Consider the following 20,964-nt stretch of genomic DNA (forward strand, 5'->3'; position numbering starts at 1 on the left):
TAGAGAGAATGTGGATTATGATTGAAGTAAATGTCTCCCTCCCCACCTGACAACATGCAGCTCTGCTGCCAGCGGCATCTGACGATCTGTATTGTGCTACCTTGCACAATACAGATCACCTAATGGGTTCCTGTCTCCTTCCTTTCCCCCTTTCCCCTGGTGGGGCTTATCCCCACTGATATTTCTGGAGCCGCCTTCTCTATCATCCCCATACTTCTATCTGTTTCCCCCAGCCTTTAGTATTCTTCCCTACTTTAATTTACCCAACCATCTAAATTAAACTTAACTTAGCATCTAAATTTAACTCTACCCTAACTTTAGCTTCAATTCAGCCTTAACCTAATATCCAGCACTTAATTTTTTTTTTTTTTTTTTATATTGGCCCTAGCCACTGATATCTTAGGAAACTAGGTGGCAGGGCCTGCCAGAGTACTATTAAAATTCTACTGGGTGCCTGATCTGCCTTTCCGTGGACAACATTGGGTCCCACTTGTGGCCCAATGGCTAAATGGTCAGAGATACAATGGTACACAACAATCCACTCTCCATACACCTTTAAATCTCTGGCCTTCATGTAGTTCTGTGTCACACATACAAAGAATACAATGCAGAAATGGGGGAAACCCCTGGTGCCATCAGACAATTAACACTGTCCAATCACAATGTTTCTGGCACCACCAAAAATGGATTTTTCTGTTTTCTCTGAAACAGTTGGCTTCCAAACAGGCAGGCAACTTCCAATACCCAGTTTCTTCAATTCCATGTACAAGGACAGGTGCATGTATGCCAATTCTAGACGTATAGGAAATAAATTTGATAAATTTGAAGTGCTGATCAAGGCATCAAAGGCAGATATTGTTGGGATATCAGAGACATGCTGTCACGCAGATATAAGCAGTGCAGAATTGGAAGTTGGAGAGTACAATGTGTACAGAAAGGATAGACAAGGTAGGAAGGGAGGACAGGTTATGCTGTTAGTTAAGAAACACATAAAATCTAAGGAAGTGTATCCAGTTGACATGGGGAACAGCACAATGTTGAGTTAGTATGGTGTGACATAAACACTTGGAAAGAGAAAATGAGAGTACAGTAAACCCTTGTTAATCCGGACAGCTCTAAAAAAATTTAAAAGTGTAAAAATCAAACGACAATCAGGCTCAAAGGTCATATGTATTCTGTTCAAGGTCATTAGGCCGTGATGACTCATGCTGCACAAACAACCTGGTTCCCAGCTGCGGTTCAGACAGTTGTTTGTCGTTTTCTCTGCAGTTACGCAATTCTATCTTTTGTCGTTTTTGCTGTGCAGTTTAACAATGTCTTTAAGTAAGCCTAGAGTAGGAAAGAAGCGTAAGCATAAAACGCTTTTTCTTCATGATAGAAAAACTTGAAAAAGGAGCTTCAATGTCTAGCATCTGTCTTGAGTATGGCATCACAAAATAAACCGTGTCGGACATTAAAAAGAAAAAAAAGTGAAATTCGTAATTTTGTTCTCAAGTTTAATGTGGAGAAAGAAAAACGTAAAGTTAAACAAATGCAGATGCCTACTGATAAAGCACTAGATAATGGTGTGTACAAATGGTTTTCCCAACTTCTGGTTTGGCTGTGCGAGGAATAGAAATACAAGCAGCAGCGGAGAGACTGGCTAAACAGTTAGGAATTGAACAATTTAAAGGAAGCTCAGGTTGGCTTTTTAGATTTAGAAATGGCATAACATTTAAAACAAGAAAATGTGTGGAGAAATTCTTAGTTTTTGATTTTGAAGCTGTTGAGCCTTTCTGGAAACAACTGAATGATTTTATTCAAAAGGAGGGTTATCAATTGAACCAGGTGTACAACTTTGTTACAAACTAGTCATTACAAAGCGTATTTCATATAATCTGGACTTTCATTAAAACGGACACCTCTCAGCCCTTATTAGTATGGTTTAATGAGAATTTACTGTAGGAATGTGTTATAGGCCTAATGACTCTCATGAGTACAATGAACAATTCTGCAGAGAAAAAGTGGACAAGTAAATCAGATTTTGTGTACAAGTGGTAGATTTTAGCTTTGCAAATATTGGCTGGAATTTGTTGGTTGGTCACTCGCACACTAGCAAAACTTTTGTCGATTTATTAGCATTAGCATTAGTAGAGGCATGCAGTGCAGAAAGCAAGCTTATGCAGCATGAGCCAAAAAAAAACACACTCCGATTTCACCCCTCCGTTCGTTTCAAATACCTGTCCAACTCAGCCTTAAATTTATTTAGGCTATCAACTTCCACAACAAAAGATGGAAGTCTGTTCCACCACTCAACTACTCGCTGGCTAAAGGCAAACTTCCACACATCTATCCTACAACTGTCTTTCCTCAATTTGAATTTACTGCCTCTCAGGTGATTATTCTGAGCAAGAGGAAGAATCCCATCAGCATTGAGCATGCTTAAACCATTCAAGGCTTTATACACCTCAATCAGATCACCTCGCAGATGCCTAGTCTCCAAGCACTGTAATTTTCAAAACTTAAGCCTTTCTTTTTAAGAGCAACCCTTTGTTCCATTCACTAATCTTGTTGCCCTTCTTTATACTCGTTCCAGCAGTTCTACATCCTTCTTAAAATGAGGCCTCCAGACCTGTATACAGTACTCAAAGTGTGGCCTGACCATTGCCTTATACGAGGGGATAATCACCTCCTTATCCTTGCTAGAAAAATTCTTGTATATTATTGACAAGACACCATGAGCTACACTTGCAGACCATCTGCACTGCTCAGAAAACTTCATATCTGCCTGCACAATTACCCCCAGGTCCTTTTCATTCTCTACCACTGTCAGTATAGTACCACAGAGTTGATACATTACTCTGGGGTTACTGCTTCCCATATGTAGTACCAACGGTAGCCTTCTCCGATGAGTCACGGTTTCTGCTCCACCAAGTGGATGGGCGGTGGTGTATTAGGTGTGAAACCTCTGAGAACAAACACCCGGACACAATTGTTGACAGAAGGCAGATTGGTGGGGATGGCGACGTTATGGTCCGGGGAATGTTTTCATGGCATAGTATGGCTTGGGTCCACTGATACCTGTGGAGCGCACCCTGAATGCAAATGGTTACCTATCGATCGCCGCTATTGATAAAAATGTAACAATTACTATTTCTTTTTTTTTTTTTTTTTTCATAAATATCACAAAGGCTATTCATATACTCTAAATATTTAAGATATCCATATACTGTAAATACTTTATATCCAGTGCTTTAGATATAATTCATTATAACTAAGCACTGGATATAAAGTATTTATATACAATGTTTATTGCCATGCATTGATTGGAGGAATGAATGAGCAAAATGGTGAATTCACAGAAATGAAATGTTCTCAGTTTATGCATAAAAGTTGTTACTTTTTGTTATTATTTTTTAATCATGAATTATTACTGTTTGCTGACATGCCTAAAGCGTAACTAATTTGTCCATCATCTTCCATATCCATGGAGGAGGGTGGACAAAACTTTCCAATCTTTTAATATCTTCCATTCTCAATTTCCATGTCTGTGTTCCGTAAAGTACTACACTCCATACCACACATTGTACTAATCTTTTCCTATAACTAGTTCCTATTCATTCACATAATATTCTTCTTTGCTTTTCAATAGCTTTTTTGCTCATTGCTATTCTTATTTTTCTGCTTTGCTTCTCCCACCATTAGATTTCACAAATATCCAATATACTTGCTCACTTATTCTCGCTTTTCTTCTATTTCAATAATTTAATTCACATCTTTTTCACACATTCTCATAAATTTTGTCGTCTCAGTATTTATTCTAATTGCAAACCTATCATAACTTTCCTTTAACCAATTTTTGCAGGTCTTCTGAATACATTCTCACATCTTGCTCAGATTCTGAGGAAGATTTGAGAATATATGTAGCAGGATTACCTAAATAGCTAGGTTCTCCAGCCCAATCAGCAACATCATCATGAGAATGTGCATGTGATGGGCGTAGTAGCCACCCTGAGGTTAAACCAAGCAGTAACTAATCACAATTAATGCCTACCTCCAGTGACAGTGAGGATGATAAGATTCCCCAGTTTATTCTAAAGTGTCTGAACCATTATCTTGCTGATACCCTAACCACAATATTTAATAAAATTCTCTCCCAGTACCACACTTTCTCCCTCATTGAAATCTGTACACAATAATGTCCATCCCAAAATCTGAAGTAGCCAATATTAACCAAGAAACTTGTTCTTCAGGACTCTTAAAGCTTTTAGAGAAAGTCTTGCTTTCCTTCCTAACATGCCAAATTCTTCTGCACCTGCTTTCACAGTTACATTATGCAGCCACTGGTTAATTGATCATCACCAACCTAACTGCCACTACATTTGCTATTCTTTGAGCTTTTGAGGATAATGCTGAGCTGGCCATCACCTACCTTGACCTCCAAGTGGCCTTTGAAGCCATCCACATCCCAACACTCATCCGGTGCCTCTGTAGCCAGGTGGGCAGGGAGCAGCAGTGCATAGCACGCGCTTCTTGATTAGACCGGGGTTCGAGCCCATGCTCACCAAATACGGAGGATGCGGAAAGGTCAGGAAATAACCACCGCATATCCCCGGAGCAATATGACCTTAGTTGCTAATGCTCCTAAAAACCAAATAACAAACAAACCAACACTCATCACCCTCCTGGAACCATATTTTGAAATCTCTAGGGATGTGCTATGGTTCATCAATACCTCTGTGCAACAGAACTATAATCCTCCATGCTATTGTTGTACAATGTTGCACTGCAGAAGTACAACAGGGAAGGGGATTACTTTCTGAAATTTTATTTTGCAGCCATCGTTATATCCTTCGTTGAGAATAGATCCTACATCATATGCTATGCTGATGATTAAAATATATTAACCCAAATCAATCCAGGTGATGAGGAGACAGATGTCAATGCTAGCATCAGTGCAGATCTCAGCGACTTTGAAAACGATGTTAAATGCTTCTGGCTCTCCATCAGTTTATCAAAGTCCGCCCAAATTATCTTCTCCCTGAGAAATAATCCAGCCTTCCATATTCTGGAAGATCCCAGATGCTAATGCATGCACACTGACTTTGATGTTATCTTCAACCCAAAGTTACCATTTCATAACCTCATTAAAAAACACTTGCTAAATTCCATTGGATGCATTGGTTGAAGTGTCAACTCATCCATGGACATTGATAAAGTTGCCACTTCAGCCATGTCCATGAGCCTATAGCTTGAAATACATAACCACCTTCCTGTATGCTAAATCTGGGCATTAGGTGCCCACCCTAATGCAAAGCACCTTTATACTGAGGAATACTGGTTGGTAAAATGGGCCACCTGCAGATTATATATTTCCCCTGGACAATGGCAATAGCACCAAGAATGGGGGGGGGGCCTAAGGTGGCTACTAAACCTGGTCAAACACAGAAGACTTTTGTTCAGTGCTGAAATGTCATGGGCATTATATTAGAGCTCAATATATGGAACATATGTTACTGGTGCATCCCCTAGCATGTTTAAGATAACCACCCCCAACAGAAATTGAGTTCTAATAGGCTTGCCTTATTGCACGATTTCCTGCCCATTCAGATGCTTAACAGAATCCATGAACCCAATGCTGATCTACATCTCTTTGTCACTAATGTTGCTTACAGGTGCCATGCACTTCTCACCTGAATCTCCCCTGCTGATTTGTCATAACTATGTGAACTGAGCCAATCAATACTTGTCACTTTGCATCTGGCTTCAGCACCTCCAGTTGTGGATGGACAACCTGCCTTAATCTTGAGCTGTACCACCTACATATGCCACAGTACTCCACAAGGTTATTAAGCCCCTCCCATACACAAATTCCTTCCTGTCATTACAGGAGTTCTGTGCATTTTATGATATATTATTTTGTTTGTTTTTTTAGCTTATTTTTCTACATCTACTGTTTTATATGAAATATCCATTTTGTTTGTAAAACCCTGGCAACTTGTCATAATGAAAATAAAGATTATTTATTTCTTTATTTAATGTTTTGATGGTAAATGTTAGTAGTTAGTACTCCTAACATTTCATGTGAAAGGCAGTATACGTTAAGTTTTACATCGCAAAGACTTAAAGGTAAGATTTAAAGCACTTCGTTGAATATGGATCACTGCCTTGAATTTGGACTTAACTAGTTATGGTAAGCTTGTTAAGAATAAAAGTATGATGGAAAGAAAATACCTAATAATGGGGAGGGGGATACACATACTAAAAGGTTAACAGTGGCCGCAGGCAAAGGCAAAAGTGATTCTTGTACTGCTTCTATTAGAAGCCTGGAAAGCAAGGTAGTGGAGATTTCCAGGACTGCTGGGAGTAATAGTGGAACAAGTAAATGGGCTGTGTTAGGGTAACTAAGAGTAGGAACAGGTGCATGATTCTTGCATGTACACCAATGCAAGGAGTATAGTTAATAAATTTTATGAGCTTGAAGTGCTAGTCAAGACATCAAAGGTAGATATTGTTGGGATATCAGAGACGTGGTGTCAAACAGATATAAGCAGTGCAGAATTGGAATTTGGTGAGTACAATGTGTACAGGAAAGATAGAGAGGACAGGAAGGGAGGAGTGGTTATGCTGTTAGTTAAGAAACACAAAATCTAAGGAAGTGTATCCAGTTGATGTTGGTGGACAATACAGGGTTGAGTCTGTTTGGTGTGAAATAAGCACTGGGAAAGGTAAAATGAGAGTAGATGTGTGTTATAGGCCTAATGAATCTGATGAGTATAATGAGCAGTTGTGCAGAGAAATAGAGTGGGCCAGTAAATCAGAATGTCTTATAATGGGGGATTTTAACTTTCCAGATATTGACTGAACTTATGGGTTGGTCACTCACACACTAGCAAGACTTTTGTGGATTTATTGGATGACTGCTTTCTACAGCAACCTGTTCGAGAGGCAACCGGAGGGAGTAATACTCTTGATCTGATTATCAGCAGTGATTATTCATGTATTAAGAATTTGCAGATAAAGGAACCACTGGGTTACAGTGATCACAATGTACTGATGTGGGAATTACCTAAAGATGTAACTACCATCAAGGCTAAAGGGAAGGGCTTTTGCTTTCGTAAAGGTGACTACAGAGGTCTCAGACAGTTTTTAAATTCTGTACAGTGAGATCAACTGATGATGTTACCAATGTTGAATTCTAAATGGGAAGCCTTCAGGGACTTAATTTTGGAGGCTACTAGGCTTTTCATTCCAACTAAGAAATACTGTTCAAGGTTTAGGCCTAAATGGATGTCAGATGAATTAATGAGGTTCATGGCAGAGAAGAAGAAGGTATGGGATGCATAAAAAGTATCAGGTGACACAGAAGCCTATAGCAGGTATACACTAGTCTGTAATCAAGTCACAAAGGAGGTTAGGCAGGCAATGGTAGATTACGAGAAATCTTTAGCAAAAGTTGCAAAGAAAAACAGCAAAGAGTTCTTTACTTATGTAAACTCTAGAAGGAAAGGAATGAATCAGATTAGACCACCTAACATAGATGGGTTGACTATTGATGATCATGCTCAGGTAGCTGATAAACTGAATGAGTATTTTGCATCTACATTCATGCATGAGGAGCCATTCAATGAGGGGAGTGCCAGAAGTTTATCAAACGCTAACAGGGAGCTAAGTGACTTTGTAATAACTGAGAGCAAAGTGAAGGAGAAATTGTTGAAGTTAAACATAAGGAAGGCACCTGGGATGGACAGGATCTATCTAGTTATATTAAAGGAGGCAGCAAAGGAAGTAAACAGGACCTTGGCCATAATTATGAGAGCTTCCTTGGACTCAGGGAGGACCCCATGGACTGGAGGTGTGCAAATATATCACCAATTCACAAAGGGGATTCAAAAGGTGACACAAGTAACTACAGACCTGTTAGTTTAACTTGTTCCAGGAAAAATAATGGAATCACTGGTTAAAGAAGCATTGTAGGATCATCTAGACAAGACTGCAGTAATAGTTAAGACGCAGCATGGGTTTGTTAAAGGGAGGTCTTGTCTGACCAATTTGATTGGATACTGTGATGTGGTCACAAAGGAACTGAATGCCAAAAATAATTTTGATATTAGATACTTGGATTTCAGGAAAGCTTTTGTTACTGTTGCACATGGAAAACTTCTGTAAAAATTGGAGAGGTATGGCATTAAGGGTAAGTTGCTACAATGAATAAAGGGATGTTTGAGTGTGAGACGACAGAGAGTGGTAATCAATGGACACTGTTCTTCGTGGACAAATGTTATTAGTGCAGTTCCCCGGGGTTCAGTGTTGGGCCCATTGTTTTGTATATTTATCAATGATATTGATGAAAGTATATCAGGTTTAATGTCCAAGTTTGCAGATGATACAAAGGTTGGCAGGGTTGTTAACGACAGTAAAGACAGTATGCTACTCAAACTGGATCTAGATCAGTTGGAAAAATGAGCTGAGAAGTGGCAACTGAAGTTTAACATTGACAAATGCAAAATACTGCATATGGGTAGCAATAACCAAAGAGAAACGTACCAACAGTGTGGTTCTACACTCGGGGAAGTGGAAAGTGAAAAAGACCTGGGGGGGGGTAATTGTGCAGTAAAATATGAAGTTTGCTGATCAATGTAGATGAGCTACCAGGGCAGGTCATGGAGTCTTGTCAATGATATTTAGGAATTTTGCAAGGAGGGACAGGGAGGTGATTATCCCGTTATAGAAGGCAGTGATCAGGCCACACCTAGAGTACTGTGTATAGAGGTCTGGAGGCCTCATTTTAGGAAGGATGTAGAGTTGCTAGAACGAGTACAAAGAAGGGCAACAAGATTGGTGAGGGGAACAAAGGGGTGCTCTTACCAAGAAAGGCTTAAGTTCTGCAAATTGCAGCAATTGTAGGCACCTGCGAAGTGATCTGATTGAGGTGTATAAGGCCTTGAATTGGTTGAGCAAGCTGAATGCTGATGGGATTCTTCCTCTTCCTAAGAACTTCAGGGGGCACAGTTTCAAATTGAGGAAAGATAGTTGTAGAACTATCTTTCCTCAATGATGGACTCATTTATGGACTAATTCAATGGAAAGGTTCGGTGAAGCACAAGTAGTTGCTCTTGACATCTCAAAGGCTTTTGATCGTGTTTGGCATAAAGGTCTTCTAAACAAGCTTCCATCTTATGGTTTGCCAACTGTTTTTAGTAATTGGTTATCGAGTTTTCTCTCTGATCGCTCACTGAGGGTGATGGTAGATGGCTCTCTGTCTTCTAACTTCTCCACTAATGCCGGTGTCCCCCAAGGTTCAGTTCTTTCCCCCACTCTTTTCGTCTTGTATATCAATGACCTTCTTCCATTGACTGGAAATCCTATCCATAGTTTTGCCGATGATAGCACATTGCATTCAACTTTCCATTTTGAGAAACCTTGTCCAGCTCAATCAGCTTCAAGTTCTCGAAAATCTGCTGCCAATTCCTTAAATGCCGATCTTCAGGTAATTCTCCAGTGGGGCAAAGACAACTTAGTTGATTTCAACCCTTCTAAAACTCAATCTTGTCTTATATCTCGCAAAAAGGATTCTTCTGCTCCTATGCTTATCTTTAGTGACACTCCGATTTCTAGGCAAAATGATATATCTCTTTTGGGGATTACCCTGACTTCTAATCTCTCTTGGCACAAGCACATTACAAATATTGCTTCCTCTGCATCTAAAAAACCTGGTTTTCTCTTTCGCTCTCAGCGTTACTTTTCTTTCAAACAGCTGCTCACTCTGTATAAATCGCAAATCCGCCCTGCCATGGAATATTGTTCCCACATCTGGGGTGGTGCCCCCAAAACCTCTCTCAGGCTTCTTGATTCCATTCAGAAGAGGGCAGTTATGTTAATTAATGATTCATCTATAACAGAGTCTCTCCACTCGCTTTCTCATAGACGCACTGTTTCTGCTGCATGCCTCTTCTACAGATACTTCCATGGGCACTGTTCTTCTGAATTGGCTTCTATAATTCCCGCTCTCTCTTTCAAAACAGTCCGAACACGTGCCGCCACCAGCCAACATCCATTTACTGTCCAACTACAAACCCACAGAACTAACTTTTCATCTTCCTCATTTATTCATTCAACTGCCGTTTTCTGGAACAACCTTCCTTTATACGTATTTCCTGAAAATTACAATCTACAGAAGTTCAAGTCCAATATCAACAAATATCTTCTTTCGTCTTCTGAACCTCCAACCCAAGCACGGTACTAAGTACTATAGGTTCTAATACCTCTCGTGTTTGGGGTTCTCATAAAAAAAAAAAAAAAAAAAAAAAACAGATGTGTGGAAATTTGTCTTTAGCCAGCTGCCAGTTGAATGTTGGAACAGGCTTCTCTTTTGTTGTGGATGCTGCTAATAGCCTAAATAAATTTAAGGCTGAGCTGGACAGGCATTTGGAATGAATGGAGGGGTAAAATGGGAGGGGGAGGGGTTTTTTTGGCTTTTGCTGAATAAGCTTGCTTTCTTGCATTGTATTCTTCTACTAATGCTAACAATTTCATAATACAAAGTCCGTCCACAAACCTTTTGATCACACCTCATATATAATATAATAATGATATATAGTAATATTAAATTCTAAATTATATTACTAAATATAGTATTAATACTATTTTTAGGCATATATCTATATGTGTGTGTGTGTGTATGTGTGTGTGAGAAATGGGAGGAGTTTTTTTTTTTTTTTTTTTGCATGATGCTATATGAGCTTGCCTTCTTGCATCGTATGCCTCTACTAATGCTAATAATAATTTAGAATACGTTAATCAAAAGCCCAACATGACAAAATTAAGAGCCAATTATAAACTAAAATAAACTGATGCCTTCTTGATAGCACTGAAGGCAAGTGTCAGGAAATATCAATATTGATGATAATAATGCTATGATTCCACAACCATTTTGTTTTCCAGTATAAATGTATTTATAAATTGCAGTCTAATGCTTTTATTTTTTTTTTTACTTTGTTTTCTTCCTTACTTTTCTTTATTGCTCCTTAAGTTATTTTTAATATATATATATATATATATATATTACAGATTAAAGCCATCAAATTAATGATTGAACATTACATCAGCCTGTATATAACCTTATTTATTATTTTTTAAACTTAATACTAACTGGATAAATTGGAGAAATTGCATACAACTGGAGCAATTTAATAAGAATTTACAATATAAGTATTAGGGGTGAAAACTATATCCATTTGGGCCAAAGGGCCAAGTATTTAGGTAGCCTAAGTTGGACTTCTTTGTTGTACCATATAAATAAACACAGAATATATATTCAAATAAAATAAAATAGTAAAATTAAAATGATGTAGCTAATTATAGATATTCAGATACATTGAATGGAACGTTAACTAGGACTAGCTCCACTCAATATATCCCATCAATAATTAGCTGAGGCTATCTGTTTGCCATTTGCCAGTTTTTCTATGTTCAAATATACTGAGAATTTTCTGCGAATATATTATCATTTTAGTTTAATTACTTTAATATACACGGAGGATGATGCGGAAAGGTCAGGGAATGGCCACCGCATATCCCCGGAGCAATATGGCCTTAGTTGCTAATGCTCCTAAAAAACAAATAACAAACAAACAAACTTTGATGTACATTAAATTTAGCAGAAAACTGGCAGAATAACCGCTAGCTAGACAGATAGCAGTGAAAATTAATAATAAAAAATTAATAATAAAAATAATGGAGGTGAATTAAGAATAATAAATGTGAGTACCAACTATTAATTAGTACAATTTATTTATGTAGTGAAAAGGAAAGGCTTATGCCTAAAATTAAGGTGAAGAGGAATAAGGATAGTAATAGACCTTAATCTCTCTTGAATTGCTAAGTGGTTATTCTGCAGTTTTCTGCTAAATTTAATGTATATTAAAGTAATTGAACTAAAACAATAATATATTCGCAAGAAATTCTCAGTATATTTGAAAATAGAAAAACTGGCAAATTGCAAACAGAAACAGATAGCCTCAGCTAATTATTAATGGGATATATTGAGTGGAGTTAACGTTCCATTCAATGTATCCGAATATTAGCTACATCATCATTCTTATCTTACTATTTTATTTTATTTTAATACATTCTATGCGTTTATTTATAGAGTACAACAAAGAAGTCCAACTTAGGTTACCTAAATACTTGGCCCTTTGGCCCAAACGGGTATAGTTGTCACCCCTAATACTTATATTCTAAATTCTTATTAAATTGCTCCAGTTGCATGCAATTTACCCAGTTGGTATTAAGTTTAAAATATAATAAATAAGGTTTTATATATATATAATTTTCACGGCTATCTGTCAGGCTAGCGGTTATTCTGCCAGTTTTCTGTTAACATATATTAATGTATATTAAAGTAATTAAACTATACTGAAATTATATTCTCAGTATATTCGAACCTAGACAAACTGGCAAATGGCAAACAGAAACAGCTAGCCTCAGGCAATTATTGATGGGATATATTGAGTGGAGCTAGACCTAGTTAACATTCCATTCAATGTATCCAATTATCAATAATTAGCTACATCATTTTAAGTTTACTATTTTATTATAATCTATGTGTTTATTTATAGGATACAACAATGAAGTCCAACTTAGGTTACCTAAATACTTGGCCCTTTGGCCTTATGGGTATAGTTTTCACCCCTAATACAGTGAAACGTCTCCTAACGGACACCTCTCGTTAATGGACATCTCTCTGCAACGGACATTTTCAAATTCCCCAACTCACCTCCATTGGTTTTAATGTGTTTTCAGCTTCTGTCTAGCGGACATTCTCTGTAACGGATGCGGGCAAGCAATCTGCACTGTTTCGTTTAGATTAGCACTTAATTTGATCTCCCCATAACGGACAGCGGGCGAACTCACGGCCCTTTTTCTAGGAACGTTTCTTCCACGTATTGCCTCAATCGTGTGTTTATTTTCTATTTCCGATTCTCTGAATTTTATCAAGGTTTACGTCGCGGTTCTAAACCCTTTTTCAAGAATTTTAAGGCATGTGTAAAACTTCTGATGAATTCGGTGTGTGCAGGGGGGGGGGGGATATAGTCGGCCTTTCGTCTTTTCAGTTTCAGTTTTCAGTTTTGTTCAGTGTCATGTGAAGTGCACAATGTCTTCTCGTAAACATTTAACTTTAAAAGATAAAGTCGAACTCATTAATGCGTATGATCGGCAAAAAAAAAGTGTTCGCAATCTCGCTGCAAAATTCAAAATCGGGAAGACGCAGGTAAGCAACATCCTAAAGAAAAAAAATGAACTGCTCAAACAATTTTGGCAACACAGAAATGATCAGGTTCAAAAATCATTCCCGAAAACTGTTGGACTTCAAATTGACAATGTTACATATGAGTGGTTTTGTTGCGCACGTGCTAAAAAAATTCCCATTAATGGGCCTATTATTAGGGAAAAGGCTTTGGAGGTTGCGAAATCTATGGGAGTAAATGAGTTGAAAGCTTCTGTGGGATGGCTAGACAAGTTCAAAATCATTTATAAAATTTCTTGGAAAACCGTAAGTGGTGAAGGTGGATCTGTTGATGCTGGGGTTGTAACAGAGTGGACCGTCAGATTGGAAGATTTATGTCGTGATTTTGAAGCTAAGGATATTTACAACTGTGACGAAACAAGGTTGTTTTTTAAAGCTCTTCCTGAAAAAACAATGAGTCAAAAAACGAAAAGGGGCAAGGCGGAAACATTTCTAAGGAACGCTTGACTGTACTATTGTGTACAAATATGCTGGGAGACTTTGAACAACCTCTTGTTATAGGAAAACCACAAAATCCTCGTTGTTTCAAGGGCATAAAGTTGAATCTTTTGAATGTTGAGTGGAAGTCTAATAAAAAAGCGTGGATGACACGAGATATCATCAGCGAATGAATAAGTCACTTTAACCAAAACATGATTCGTCGAAACAGAAAAATTATTCTTTTCATGGATAATGCTGCATCTCACCCGCACATTGAATTGTCCAACATTCAAATCGTTTTTCTGCCACCAAACACATCTGCAGAGTGTCAGCCCCTGGATCAAGGGATAATAAAAAATTTTAAACTTCACTACAGAAAACGTGTTTTAAGACATCTCATTGCAAACACGAACGATGTAACATGTGCGAGTGACCTTACAAAGAAAATCAGCATCCTAGATGCGATTCAATGGATTTCCTCTTCAGTAAATGCAATTAGAAAACAAACTGTCGTGAACTGTTTTGTAAAGTCTGCCTTTTCAAACGCAAAAATTGAAGTTGTGAACAGCAATGCGGAGCACCAAGAAGAACAAGAACTCCAACATCTATTGATAATGTACGATACTTCCGCTGCAAGTGACCCTGGCTACAAAGATATAGACTCAAACCTCACTACAGAAGATGGTGCTCTAGATATCAACGACATTATCATCGATATTTTTCAAGAAGTTCCTCATGAGGATGAAGAAATGGAAGGAGGTCATTCTGTCGAAGAACATATTAACTATGAACCACCAATGAAAATAGAAGAAGTGCTCATACAGATCAATCATTTAAAAATTTTTTCGCCACTGAAGAAGATACTGAAGGACTTTCGATGGTTTCTTCACTCCAAACAAATTTTGAAAACAAAATTATCAGCCGGAAGAAGGTGCAGGAAGGTGCATATTATGACTTTATCTTAAGATAAAGTCATAATATGCATAGCACAATTGTATGTATATTATTTACAAAAATATTGTGCAAAATCTGTATATATTTTAATTTAATTTTACATTAAACATTTAACGATTTTTCTTTCTTTCTTTCTTTTTTTTTTCTCCCTCAGACTTCTTGTTAGCGGACACTTCTCTCTAACGGACAGATTTTCATTCCCCATGGCTGTCCGTTAAAGGGAAATTTCTCTGTACTTATATTCTAAATTCTTATTAAATTTTCCCCAGTTGTATGCAAATTCTCCAATTTATCCAGTTATTAAGTTTTAAAAAAATATATATATATATGAATTTTTCTTTTCAGTACAATTGATTATTCACAAGGAATTTTTCAGTGTATCGGTTTAAAAGAATTTCACAAATATTTGATTCTCTCTGAAGAAGAAAGACAAACTGAGACTGGCAGTAAATTGTTAGAGAAAGGTAATCTAATTTTTTTTATTTTTTATTTCTGGATTGTTAAAGTCAGAATCTTTTACTATTAGCATAGCGTGCTAGAATTCTATAGTTTCACTAAGGTTTTATATTCAGAATTATCATAAAAAAAGAATAATTCATCATAAAGATATGAATTTATTTTCATTAATTTCTATAAATAAAGAATAAATAAACCAGAGTTGATTATTTTCATATAGCAAAGCTACACTGCCCTACCATTAATATCCGGACACCCCTCCATGGATGTGGAAACAGGTCCTATGCATGCAAACAGGTCCTATGCATCACAGAACCTGCTATAAATATACACACTGGACTTTGAACAGACAATTGCAAAAGTGGGCATGCAAGGTGACGCGTTCAACAGAATTAACAGACTTCCAACATGGATAGTAGGATGCCACATAAGCAAGTGTTCTGTATGAGACATCACATAGGTCAATGGTTAGTGGTGTCATATGCAGATGGAAGAGAAATTGGACTGAATCTGCCAAAAAATGGCCTGGTAAATCCCGAAAACGTAGAGTAAGACAAGAGAATTCTGCGAAGAACTGTGCGCGCAACTCGTAATTTGCCATTGTCTCAAGTCACACAAACCCTCTATAAGAGTATCTGGACTAATGTCAGCACTACTAATACAATACAAAGGACACTCCATTGTAACCATTGCATGAACATTGTAACCCATGATATGGGTTACAATAGTCGTGCAGCTGTTCATAAGCCATTGATCACCTCAACAAATGCTAGACACCGATTAACATGGTGTAAGGAGTGCGAATCCTGGACTGTAGAGCAGTGGAAAACAGTCTTTTGGACAGACGAGTCGAGGTTCACACTCTACCAGTCTATTGGCCGTTCCTGGGTGTGGCAAATGCCAGGGGAACAGTTCCTTCTTGATTGTATCCTCCCAACAGTGAAGTTTGGTGGAGGCAGTATCATGGTATGAGGCTCTTTTCATGGTTTGGCTTGGGTCCATTAGTCATTATTAACAAAACCATGAATGCTGTGCAATACCAGGACAACCTGGACAATTATGCACTTCCAACATTATGGCAATACTTTGGGTTAGGTCCATACCTGTATCAGCAAGACAACATGCCACGCCATACTGCTCTGGTCATAACAGAGTGGTTTTAGGGCATGGATGTGGAGAAGTTGGATTGGCCAGCCCAGAGTCTGATCTGAACCCTATCAAGCATCTTTGGTATGTATTGGATCATCGGGTATGTGCACATCTAGATCGCCCACAGAACAAGGCCGAACTGGTGGCTGCGTTAAAGGCCAAGTGAAGGAACATATCACCTGACATTTATAAAATGCTGGTTGAGAGTATGCCGTGAAGATTGAAGGCAGTCATAAAAGCAAAAGGTTTCAGCACAAAATATTAAATGACACAATAAAAGCTCGTTTTTTGTCTAATGGCAGGTGTCTGGATATTAATGGCAGGACAGCGTATATGGCCTATGAAATTAATTAATTATTAATTTTTGTACTATCGTAACCTTTTACTTTTAAAAGAATAAGAGAAGTTTACCTCAATATGATACATAGAATACTTCCATATGATACTCTTCAGAAATTAAAACGAAAACAATTAAAAAATCGAAAACTTACATTACAGTAAGAAATAATTAACAATAATTAAAAATCAAATGAACACAATTAAAAATTAAATAAAAAATTAATTTTACTTAATTGTATTTTCCTACAATTGATCGCGACATACAGTCGAAAAGCATTGTTCAGCTTCAGGAAGGAAAATCGTTTCGCAGTTTTTTTCGTTAAATTAATTTTTTTTAAAATTTTTAATTTCATTAAATTGATTTTTAATTGTGTTCATTTGATTTTTAATTATTGTTAATTATTTCTTACTGTAATGTAAGTTTTTAGATTTTTTAATTGTTTTTGTTTTAATTTCTGGAGAGTATCATACGGAAGTGTTCTACGTATCATATTGAGCTCAACTTCTCTTATTCTTTTACAAATATTGATATCAACGTAGAATGTATTGAGCATTATAGCTCTGATTCATACTATCTGAACCTTTTATATACAGTGTATTGCTAAAAGTCTCTGGACACTCACACCCCTGGGACTTGGGAAAAATGAACCATACCTATATTCCATCAACATGTTAAGAATAGGTATAAAAGCAACTGCATTCACACTAGAAGTGATCAGATCAACAAAATACAATAGATCGGTTAAGGTGTTCAACTTAGTGACTTAAATCAAGGAGTAATTATAGTATGCCTTTTAGAAATCATCTTAGAGAGTAAAACTCTAACACTGTAGATCAGGGACAGACAAATGGTTGATTGCATGGATAGAAATAAAAATATAATATAATATTCTGGAGAACATCACTATCTCATTAATTCTTGTATAATTTAGTTTTTATTTACAATTTTTTTATTGTATCTACCTAATATGTTTTAATAAAAATAATTCTACAATGAGCATATTTTATTTAAAGTAGAGATTTGCTTTTAGAAATTGTGATGTCAGTCTTGAGAAATTGTTTACTTTTCACAAGCTCACATGGTGAAAAACTTTCCTAGTCCCTAGTGGCTGATATAATGTCAAAGAGTTATATAGTGTCAAAGGTTATGATACCATTACAGCTAGGAAATGTTTGGGTTAACTGCAGAAATTTGCTCAAAGTAACCAGAGAACATTGAGAAGAGTGATGTATATAATCCTAACAATTCTCCTGAAATACTTTCAATTGGAAGTTCCGGGAAAATACAGGAAATGATCTGAGTCCTCCAAGGACAGTACTTAGAAATCTGAAGAGCATTGGATTTTACAAAAGAGCTGCAGCACAACTCATTATAGTTAGTCCCTGGAATGTTGGCAAGCTGTGCTATAGTCTGATTGCTGTATTTTGGTCTGGCTGATGCCCAGAAAACATTATTTACTAGTATGTGTTGTCCCAACTGTGAAGTTCAGTGGAGGTACTACTGACACAATCTGGGGTGGTTTCTCATGGTCTGGGATTGGATCATTGGTTATTATTTTTGAAAAAGTAGATGAAATTCAGTACATTGACATTGTGGACAATTTTGCTTTTTCTTGCGCTGTGGCAGCAGTATTGAGGAAGGCTATTTCTGTTTCAGTAGTACAGTACAGCATTCTGCACAGCCTTTAATGATTTGGTTTGAAAATATGGGTCAGTAATGCGATCTTAACCTCAGTGAACACCTTTGGGATGAACTGAAAGAACATTGGCTTTGTGCCAGACCAACAAACTGGTCAGTAGCTGAATTTACTGCTGTGTTAAAGGAGGAATAGACTACAATATCTCTTGATCAAAATCAGATATAGCATCAATGTGTAGTTACTTTTAAGAGTATTTTTTTTTTGCTATTACGATTAAACTGCTATGAGTGAATGCTAATCTTAATTTTAATATTCAAAGGCAAACTTCTTAATTACAAATTATTCAATATGAGAAACTAGTACAGCTTCTTTCAGACTTACTGTTCTCTAATCAGATAACAGATGATCTCATTTAGTGAATCCTTGACAACTTGTGAATGATGAAGTTGCCATGTGGTTTAATTAAATTAAAAAATCAATTATTTTAATAAATTAAAAGCTATATGGCTTTTCAAATAATTAGTAAATCGAGATTATCTTTGTTCTGTATTATGACTGTCGTTTACTCATTGCATTTGAAAACCTGCTGGCAACAAAATACACAAGAAAGATAAGGAGGATAATATCTTCACATTGATCATATTGATTATCACAGAGGGTTGTAATCAGTGGACGCTGCTCATCGTGGACTAATGTTATTAGTGGAGTCCCTCAGGGCTCAGTGTTGGGTCCATTATTGTTTTCTGTATTTATAAATGATATTGATGATGGTATATCAAGCTTAATGTCCAAGTTTGCAGACGATACAAAGGTTGGCAGGGTTGTCAAGGACACTACTGACACTATGCTGCTGCAACAGGATCTGGAAAGGTTGAGCAGATGGGCTGAGAGGTGGCAAATGTAGTTTAACATTGACAAATGTAAAGTACTACACATGGGAAACAGCAACCCCAGAGCAACGTATCAACTCTGTGGTACTACACTGACAGTGGTAGAGAATGAAAGAGACTTGGGGGGGAGGGGGGGGTTGTGCAGGCAGATATGAAGTTCTCTGAGCAGTGCAGACGGGCTGCAAGAGTAGCTCATAGAGTATTGTCAATGATATACAGGAATTTTTCCAGCAGGGATAAGGAGGTGATTATTCCATTGTATAAGACAATGGTCAGGCCACACCTAGAGTACTGTATACAGGTCTGGAGGCCTCATTTCAAGAAGGATGTAGAGCTGCTGGAACGAGTACAGAGAAGGGCAACAAGATTAGTGAATGGAACAAAGGGGTGCTCTTACAAAGAAAGGCTTAAGTTTTGCAAATTACAGTGTCTGGAGACTAGGCACCAGCGAGGTGATCTGATAGAGGTGTATAAAGCCTTGAATGGTTTAAGCATGCTCAATGCTGATGGGATTCTTCCTCTAGCTCAGAAAAATCACCTGAGAGGGCATAAATTCAAATTGAGGAAAGACAGATGTAGGATAGACGTGCGGAAATTTGCCTTTAGCCAGCGGGTGGTTGGTTGGTGGAACAGAGTTCCATCCCTTGTGGTGGAGGTTGATAGCCTAAATAAGTTTAAGGCTCAGCTGGACAGGTATTTTGAACGAACAGAGGGGTGAAGTGGAAGTGGGGTTTTTTTTTTTTTTTTTTTTTTTTTGGCTGATGCTGCATAAGCTTGCTTTCTTGCATCAAATGCCTCTACTAATGCTAATTACTTACTTTTATGATATGTATATACAGTGATAGCAAATGAGATGAAAACAACATATTCACATTCACATATATTCTATCTTCTTTTTCAGTATCCAGCTAAGTTCAAATCTTACTAAATCCCTAAAATTACATTACAGAAATTGGCCTTATAGAAAGAATACTCCTCATTTAATTCTTTGAGTGCAAAAACAATAGTTAATAGCTAGCCCAGTTACAATGCGGTGTCAGAAATTTCAAGACCTGCTAGGGTTCTTCATGAAACAAGCAAATGCATGGGCTGTATTATGCCAGGAATATAGTAAATAAATTTGATGAATTTAAAGTGCTTGTCAAGTCATCAAATGCAGACATTATGGAGATATAGGAGATATGGTATCATTCAGATATAAGGGATGGAGAACTTGAGTATGGAGAATACTGGGTGTACAGAAAAGACAGACAGGACAGGAGAGCAGTAGGAGATTATGCTCTTAGTTAAGAAGCACATAAAAGCTAAGGCAGTGCCTCAAGTTGACATGAGTGTCCGTGAAATGTTCACTGAGTTTGGTGTTACAAGTAACGGGAAAACAAAAATGAGTGTAGGAGTGTGTTATAAGACTAATGACTATAATGAGTATAACTAACATCTATACAGACAAACAGAATGATCCATTAAATCATGGAGTCTTTTAATGGGCGATTTTAACTTTCCAGATATTAACTGGAACTTGTGAGGTGGTCACTCTCACACTAGCAAGACTTTTCGGGATTTATTGGATGGCTGTTTCTTACACCAACATGTTAGAGAGTAATGAGAAAAAGCAGTACATTTTTTCTGATTATTAGCAGTGGCTCTTCTTTCCTTAAGAATCTGCAGATAAAAGACTAGGAAGTAGTGATCACATTGTATTGATTTGGGATTTCCTTTGACAGTAGTAACTACTGTCAAAAGCAAAGGAAAGGACTTTACCTTCTGTGTGGTGACTAAATTAGTCTCAGGCAGTTTTTAAAATCTATGCATTAGGACCAACTAATTA

The 20,964-nt window shown here is 37.3% G+C and overlaps 1 protein-coding gene across 1 annotated transcript in view; it reads left to right on the top strand.

Annotated features, from left to right (window-relative positions):
• LOC150085687 (tRNA dimethylallyltransferase) overlaps nucleotides 1-20,964 on the top strand; it is a 254,385-nt gene that overhangs the window by 162,777 nt on the left and 70,644 nt on the right. The window contains exon 7 of the mRNA XM_090373447.1: nucleotides 15,008-15,126. Within this exon, the coding sequence (XP_090229573.1) occupies nucleotides 15,008-15,126 (119 nt within the window). The remainder of the gene's footprint in view (nucleotides 1-15,007; nucleotides 15,127-20,964) is intronic.

The sequence above is a fragment of the Mastigoproctus giganteus genome, chromosome 5 (assembly GCF_048544385.1).
Source record: "Mastigoproctus giganteus isolate SK-2022 chromosome 5, ASM4854438v1, whole genome shotgun sequence".
NCBI lineage: Eukaryota > Metazoa > Arthropoda > Arachnida > Uropygi > Thelyphonidae > Mastigoproctus > Mastigoproctus giganteus.